Consider the following 8,606-nt stretch of genomic DNA (forward strand, 5'->3'; position numbering starts at 1 on the left):
CCAAGCCTTCACATCCACTGTACAACAGTACCTCTTGGTTTGTCTCTCACGACTCACGCCCATGTACATCTGTCTTCATAATGTTCTAATCCATATCTTCACATTTCCACCCACTATCCGTCCGAGCTGTGGGACTGCCTGCAGCCTAGGGACAGTGATCGCACCAACATATCTCATAGCCAGTGGTGAAAATGCTAATAAACAGCTTAAATTTGGTAAACGTGAAGAATCAGCTTCCTCACTCCCTGCATTATGAATGCCCATGTGGTCAACCCACTGAGGAGAAAGGATGAGGACGAACTGACAGAGTTTTGTTCATTTAACAGTAGGATAGTAGGATAGGATGTCCGACCACAGTATGGACTGGCATTTTATGTTGAGTTCTCAGTTCTGTACAAGGCCTGGACCTTTGTCAAAAGGTTCTGAGGAATTTTCAATTCCAAATTTCAGCTCTTCAGCATGCCCTGATCATCAGTCTTAGCCTCTTCAGACGGAGGCTGGCTGGTGCCCGTCTCCTGAGCTGAGCTGAGCGGCCTGGCGTTGGCCTTGGACGACCGCTGGCGCCGGGTGCCATTGCCGATGCAGCGCAGGAGGTTTTTGATGGTGGTCCACATTTCCTCGTCCTTGTAGGAGTAGATGCACGGGTTCATGACGGAGTTGAGCACGGCCAACAGCAGCAGCCAGCGCTTGAAGCTCATGACTTTGCATTTCTCGCAGTTTAAGCCGTCTAGAAGCAGCACAATCAGGCCAGGCGTCCAGCAGAACACAAAGGCACCTAGGAAAGAAACAAGAAATAGTTGAAAAACGACTGTTGTTTTTTTGGCGCGTGTGTGTGGCTCATCTGATAAGAGCACATACCACAGACGGTAAATAAGGCCATAATCCTTCCCACAGCTGGTTGGGGGTTAAAATCCGACCAGAGGCTCTTTGCTGCATGTCAGCATGTCAACCCCCTCCCCTGTTCCTCTCTCACTGTCACTATCAAAAAACTAAAAGCAGAAAATAAAGCAGAAATGCTAATAAATAAATAAATAAATAAAATAAACGTAGAAAGATCAGTGTAATCAGTGTTGTTTCCCCACAAACCACTACTTATACACTTATACATTTAGTAGTAGTATTTGCTGTGCATCACATAACTGCCTCCATACATCATCACCCTATGCTTCTACTGCTGGACAATGAGCAGCTGGTCACCTTTGGGTGACCATGAGAGCAGCTACTGAGGAAAGAAGAGTTAGGTTACTTGTTTACTTTCCTTGTCCCGATTTTCCCAGCCAATGCAAGGATTCATACCAGTGACTTTTGCGATTCCAAACATGTTTCTCTTTCCTCTAGGCCAGGGGAATGATGCCAGTGGAATGACGCAATGACTCATGACTACATCAGCAAATATTTGATGGTTATGCTTAAGCTAACGACGCTCCAAAATGTTGGAGCTTCATTAGTTTAAGCATAACAATCTATGTCATAGTCAGACTCGCTTTTTTATTTGAGAACATAAGACTGCATCTTAGAATCTAAGGAGGGTTCTATTAAAAACTAAAAGCACATAAATCTGTTATGACTTCCTCATTGGAATTTATGATGAGACTGCTCTATTTCTAGAACAAGTGGCTACAGGTTAAAAGAACAACAAGGTGACTATTGTTTTTTGTTGTGTTGTGTCATGAAGTGTTTCTGCATGTCTCCCTCCGATTGATAAACCATGTTGTTTAGACAGATGCTAGGTCTGATGTTTATCTTGTTTCCTAGTTACTTTGTAGCACCAAACTGTTTTCTTTACACTCTATTTACTTGACAATTTAGCATGTTATTGTTGACCATGCAGGGTTCATGCCACTTACTCTGATCTTGCACTTTCAAAGCCGCTCTGGTTAAGACTGTCTTCTCAACACCTACATTGTATAATAACGGTTACTGGCTCAAGGCAATTCAGCCAATTCAGTCACCCATTGCAGACGTGTTCGGGCACAAAACAGGGATTCTAAAGGGAGATTTAGATGCCTGTTTAAACATGCCATTACTTGCTCTGAGCAACAGCTTCAGTGCATCCGCAAAACAGTGTTTTCCCCCATTGACTGTAAAAACAATTTATACAGAGTGACCTCCTCCTGCCTCCCCATTACTCTCACAATTCACAACAACTCAAGACCAAAGAGCAACACAGCACATTCATAAAAACTATGTGAAAAGGAGATTATAAGGACACATGGTGTAAGAGGTATGGTGCAGCACATGCTCAGATGCCCTCTAGGCCGCACACAGATGCCTGTGAACATAGACATTCCGTGCATAGATGTGCCACGCAATGGTAGGCCTCAGGGCAGGCCTCAGGCCTGGTATGGTAGGCCTCAGGCCTCTGGTCAACCATTCTGAAATGTAATTTAATAATATTTGGACTGCTGGACAGCTGACAGTAGGCTCTCTTTACTCAAAAAAAATAAAATAATAATAATAATAATTATATATATATATATTAACCTCGCCTCACCAGGCTTTCCACCACCTCAGAGGAAAGCCTGGTCTCTGTTTCAAAAGTCTGTATGATCCGGTCGGGAGCGGATGATATCGTTACGTCATGTTGTAGTATTGTTTTGTAGTCGACAGGCAGGAACAACGGGGTGGCAACTTCCTTTCCCCTCAAACCGAAAAGGAAGTTGCCGCCTGTTGTTCCTGCCTGTCGACTACAAAACAATACTACAACATGACGTAACGATATCATCCGCTCCCGACAGGATCATATACCCTAAATGAAATGGTACCCAGGATATATATATATATATATACACACACACACACACACACACACACACACACACACACACACACACACACACACACACACATATATATATATATATATATATATATATTTTTTTTTTTTAAGAGTAAAGAGAGCCTACTGTCAGCTGTCCAGCAGTCCAAATATTATTAAATTTAATTTCAGAATGGTAGACCAGAGGCCTGAGGCCTACCATACCAGGCCTCAGGCCTGAGGCCTACCATTGCGTGGCACATCTATGCACGGAATGTCTATGTTCAAAGGCTTCTGTGTGCGGCCTAGAGGGTATCTGAGCATGTCCTACACCATACCTGTGTCCTTTGGGAAACCGGGCCATTGTCTTCTATTAGCCGATCTACAAGCTTACAATGTGTCATGATGCGACACGTTGTGAGCTTCAATTTGAGATTTTACCAAAATGTACAACTATAATGGCATGCCCAAAATAGGGATGCCAGGTTGTAAGTTGTTAATAAGACAATTAAAATGATCTGCGTGCTCCACTATTCTCCTTTTAAACAAATAGTATTCTGAACAAGCAGCACCCCATACAGAGAAACAGCTTGAAACATGCACATGTGCGCACGTGCGCACGCACACGCTCACACACACACACACACACACACACACACACACACACACACACACACACACACACACACACACACACACACACACACACACACACACACACACACACACACAGCATGCTAGACCGTTTCCACTAGTGAAAACTGAAAGCAGAAATTTGCTGCAGATTTTGTGAAACCCCATCAAATGGGGTTCCACTGGCATTTTATGACATACTCCCCCTTTTTAAAGTGCACTTTCCTTCCCTGTAATCTTGGCAAGAAAAAAAGAAAAGACATCTGGGTTTTTTGGGAGCATGTTTCTAGCACATGTGCTGTGCTAGCGTGTGCTTTTAGTATAGGTGGCTGTACAAAATGCTTTCTGTAAAACATAGTGCCTGCATTCCATCTACATTCTACAAGAACTGCATTTTCTGAGACCTGCAAAGTGTAGCAATAAGACGCATGTGTCTTTCATGCATTTACTGTACAGTCGATGTTTTGTATTGTAGGGGTAACACTGCCACTGACCCATGAGTAATAGGGTCATCATACAATTTCCAATATTTTGTTAGACATACATACTCTTCCCCATGCCCAAAATATCTATCTCATTCCTTTAATCTTCCACTTATCACACAATATGTAATATTCAAAGGTGTCTGTCTGAACTGGTCTGTCCAGTTACGGTCTCTGTCTGAACAGATGTCAACTTAAACATGATTAATCCCTTTCCCTGTTTAGTTTAATGTAAGGATATCAGGAGGAACAATAGTGTTCCCAAATTCTTCCTTACATTACTATAGATTCAAATTGTAATGAGTCCCGGGATGCAGGGATGGTCTTTTAGATGAGTCCCACTTCAACGACGTTAGGAGTCATATTTAGCCATTTTATATGGTTATAATGTGGTTATATTCATGTAGAAAACAGAAGAAGAAATTATTATTATAACTAAAGCTAGCAAAATAAGCTAGAATAAAAAACAGTACAGTAGTACAGTAGTGCATCCAGTGGATGCAGAGGTCGTTGGTTTATTGCGTCCCTTAACTATAAACTGCGTTTTGGGATGCAAAATGCACCCTATTTTAATATCGGATTACAATTCAAATTAGTTTTTTCAGGTTCTTCTCCTTTCTCCTTTGCATATTCCACTTTCTTTGTGGCACCACACAGCGTACTGATATCACATTTCCAGGTGGCCTATTTCATGTTTTTTGTCTGGTTGTCATTCATTCAGTATGACAACAACTGTATTTTCTATGTACTCAGTGGCACTAATTCATTACTCTGATTCAATAACAATGCGAACAGTCACAGCGTCCATGGATCAAGGAGGACAACTCCGGCTGGCACCATGAAAATACAATGAAACTGACACTACAACACACCCAGTGGATGAACTTTTGTCACGACAATTGCGCCACAACAATCTCTGCTGGAAATTTGAGGAGGACACTGAAGCAATAACAGTTTAACATTTCAAGGGACAATGGGGCATCTGAAAGCAATTGCAGCCCGCAAGTATAGGTTCTCCTTGGGGGGTGGGGTGGGGGGGTTCTCTAGTGGAGGCCGCAGTCTGTGCAGGCTCCATGCGGTGCGGCCGGTATGCCTCGCAGGCCAGGGCAGTGTGTCCTTGTAGGAAGAGATAATTACACAGCAGGACGCACAGACAGACAGACAGCTCCTATGCGCCATATCTATCCATCCACCCAGCCAGGCTAGCACTGGGACAATGAACAAGACCAGTCCACGATAAGTGACAGAGGGACTGCACTATACACAAATGCAATACACATCTCACGGCGCTCTGCTTGTGAGCGTTGCTATCTGGAGGATCGTAAAAAGAGTGGTCGAGTGGGGGAAGGCAGTGATCAAATTCCTCTGACTTGTAGAGCTATGTGAAATGTGGGGGTCTAATCAGGATATTGTGCGTCGAGAATGAGTGGCATGTCTCATATCAATATCCATGTATTTTATACCTACCGAAAATGACAGAGCCCAGGGTATATATTGTATCTACCAGTAATTGTACTGTATGTAAGGTGTAAATAATAATACATTAAATCAATTATTTCCCTCCCATCTATTCACATTCACATCAAATTTGTGACTTCCAGTAAAATATTGGGGACATTTGCCATGCCGTGTGAATCCATGAATAATTAAATGCCAGTAAACTGTAGTGGCACGATAACACAATGTGCCTCTGGTGTTCTACACCCTAGTAGTCTGCAATCCTTCCTTGCAGAGAATCTCCCTGCAGTCTCTCCTCTCCATAAATCATACTTAAGATAAGATATCAGAATGGCTTGAATACAGTACTGGGCTTACTCTATCAGTAAACCGCAGTAACTCAGCTGTTGGGACTATATGTGATCGGCTTGCACATGTATGTACTGTATATGCATGCCAGTGGTTCAACATTTTTTGTCTCAGGTCACCACTGAATTACAGTGATATTAGCACATTATGCACATTACATTGTAAGCTTGTAGATCTGCTATTTTGGTGAAGAGATTTAGTGTAAATGGAAAAAGACCGTCACAAACAGGTCCGTTTTACCAAGTCTAAAGGGTAAATTGAATTCCAAATATGAGTATTCTGAGGCACCCCTGCACCCCTGGACTGGTGCCACGGCACCCACTTTGAGAAACCTATGCACATGCCCTTCACCCTGATGAAAGATATGATAAAACAGCAACCACTGCAAACTACTGCTCCTTTTTATGTCATTTTGGTTTTTTGTGCCGTTTTTGGTTTTAGGATATAGCAGAGAGACAGGAAAAACCAGGGGGGGGGAGGATTATATGGTCTACGCACTGGTCTGGTTATCTACCTACCCTACCAGTATGCACCCATTACTGTAGTTTCTATAAGAATGCCTGTGCATAACATAACAGTGTATAATGGACACCTACCAAGAACCACCATGACGGTCTTAATGAGCTTGATGGGGGTCCTCTTGCGGTTCATAGAGCCACTGGTGTGCGGCGTCAGCACCGACGTCTTTCTCAGCACGTAGGTGTAGATCCTCACGTAGATGCACACCATCACCAGGAACAGCATCAAGTTGGACAGCGACCAGAAGATCAGGTAGCTCCTGCTGAAGATGGGAGCCAGCTTGGAGCAGTCGTCCAGGTTGCAGATGCAGTGCCAGCCCAGGCTGGGCACTGTGCCCATGAAGATGGAGATGGCCCACACCAGCACAATCAGCAAGGTCACCCGCCTCTTCGTCAGGTTGCTGTGGACCTTCCAGTTCATGACGGAGATGTATCGCTCCAGGGCGATCACCAGCAGGTTGGCCAACGAGGCAGAGAGGCTGGTGTCCAGAAGCCCCTGGCGGAAGAAGTATCCGCTAACCGTCAGTTCCCGCGACACGTCTCCGGTGTTGAACATGAGGTACACGTACGCGATCCCAGCAAGAAAGTCTGAGGCGGCGAGGTTAGCGAGGAGATAGTAGAACGGGTAGTGGAACCTCTTGTTAGTGATAACGGCAGCTATGACCATGGCGTTGGAGAATAGGATGAAACAGCAGGCTAGAGAGCCCACCACTTGGACCAGGGTGAGCTGAGTCGAGACCCATTCGTCTTTACGTGGTCCCACGCTGTTGTTGTAGAAGAAGCCCATGAGCTCATCATAGTGACACTCGTTTCTCTTGGCCATCTTGATGAGAAGTCTGTGGTGAGGACAAAACGAAAATTACTTGTTTGAAGTTAGGCTACGGACCAGTGCTCAGATTAGTCAGCATTCAGGCTTTTACTATTATTTTATTGAGGAGATTTGGGGGCCACAAACATTTGGTTTGGAATAGCATAAAAAATGTGTTATGTCAATATTTTAACAGGAATAACATGATTATTCATAATTGATAGATAGTAGCCTATACTAAATGCAGGGATACATTTCACTCCCCATGATGATTTCTATCCATATACACCATAATGAGATGTGTGTGATGAAAATTCAAGATCAAAACATTTTTAATAAACTGGATCTTAAGATGCCAATTTTCCAAGGCCAAATAACTTCTGGACTGGGGGAAGATGAAATGACTTGGCTTAAAAGGGCAGTGCATCATATATGTCAAGGAAATGCTTTACTGGAAGCAGCTGCTTAGAGGTTAAAAGTTAAAACACAAAAGCTTCTCATTAGTACATGAGGTTAGCGAGATACTGATGCATGTTTGACTAAAATAAGTGCAAAAAAAGAGTGATTTAATCAGAAGAAGAAAAAAGCAAATGCATGAATGATTTATAGACTGATAGATTAAGACTAATCAATTGATTAGTTAGTTTTATTCTGTGACACATAGATCACCCATATGAATTATTCATGACATAATAAACCAGAGGGGGAAAATAAATCAGGGGAGGGGATGCAAAGCAGAGTTATTTAGTTATCTTATACTTGACGTGGGGTCTGGCGAACCCGAACCTGCAGGGGTCCTTGAGTTGGTTACAGGGGGTCCCCACTCCCCAGCAAAACTCACTATTATTTCACCAAGTTATCCCAATGAGAAAACGTATAAAGAATTACTATTCAGATCATCGTAGGGTTATTCACTCTCCACACTGTTGCGTCCCCATCAGTATAGGCTGCAGATGACAGCTGAATAATTCTATACTAAATCTAATCTAATTTCAAGTCTGCTCTGGGGGAGTGGGGTTCCAGCTGGCATGAAATATTTTCAAATGTGGGTACGCGGTCTAAGGGCGTCCTTGAACTGTTTAAGAACCACTGAATTATCTTTCCTTTGTCATGGTGAACAATATTTGTTATGCTTATGCAGGCTATTATAATCTGTGGCTTGTTTCACCAATCTAGAATCTCCCACCATAGTGGTTGCGACCATGATGGTGGTAGCCTATTATTACTACATTATAATACACAAAACAAAACATGGCACTAGGCCGATATACAAATTAGCCTAGTCTAGACAAACATGCGCAAAAAGAAAAACACAAACAGTCGCACTTTTAGAATTTGAGTTGCTGTATGGATATCATCTTGATTGAAACAAATGTCACCATTATCAGGTAAATCTTACCTGGTGGCAGAAAAGCGTCCGTGGTGTCAATAAAAGTTGTGATTCATTCCCGGCCGTGTCTTCTTATTCAGTGTTTCTTTCTTTTCTTTCGGTTGCATTCTTCTGTCGGAGCCACTTTCTCAAGGGAACAAACGGCACTTACAGCAGTGAGTGAGTGAGTGAGTGAAGTAACGACGACGGGGAGGGGAAAAAAACTTTAGGG

General features: G+C 43.1%; 1 protein-coding gene across 1 annotated transcript; it reads right to left on the minus strand.

Annotated features, from left to right (window-relative positions):
* Positions 1-58: 58 nt before the first annotated feature.
* On the minus strand, positions 59-8,524 carry lpar3 (lysophosphatidic acid receptor 3). Its single transcript, XM_079505678.1, has 3 exons — positions 8,405-8,524; positions 6,276-7,033; positions 59-775 (listed from the first exon to the last, which is right to left on the minus strand). Exons 2-3 carry the CDS (start codon positions 7,018-7,020, stop codon positions 447-449), a joined length of 1,074 nt encoding a protein of 357 aa, XP_079361804.1. The 5' UTR covers positions 7,021-7,033; positions 8,405-8,524; the 3' UTR covers positions 59-446.
* Between the last annotated feature and the right edge of the window lie 82 nt (positions 8,525-8,606).

Source organism: Electrona antarctica (genome assembly GCF_951216825.1).
Source record: "Electrona antarctica genome assembly, chromosome: 7".
NCBI lineage: Eukaryota > Metazoa > Chordata > Actinopteri > Myctophiformes > Myctophidae > Electrona > Electrona antarctica.

Excerpts from the sequence above, each read along its gene's own strand:
- lpar3 (XM_079505678.1), bottom strand. The coding sequence starts at position 7,020 with ATGGCCAAGAGAAACGAGTGTCACTATGATGAGCTCATGGGCTTCTTC. Across the intron at positions 776-6,275 it reads GACCGTCATGGTGGTTCTTG|GTGCCTTTGTGTTCTGCTGG; the intron begins GTAGGTGTCCAT and ends TTTCTTTCCTAG.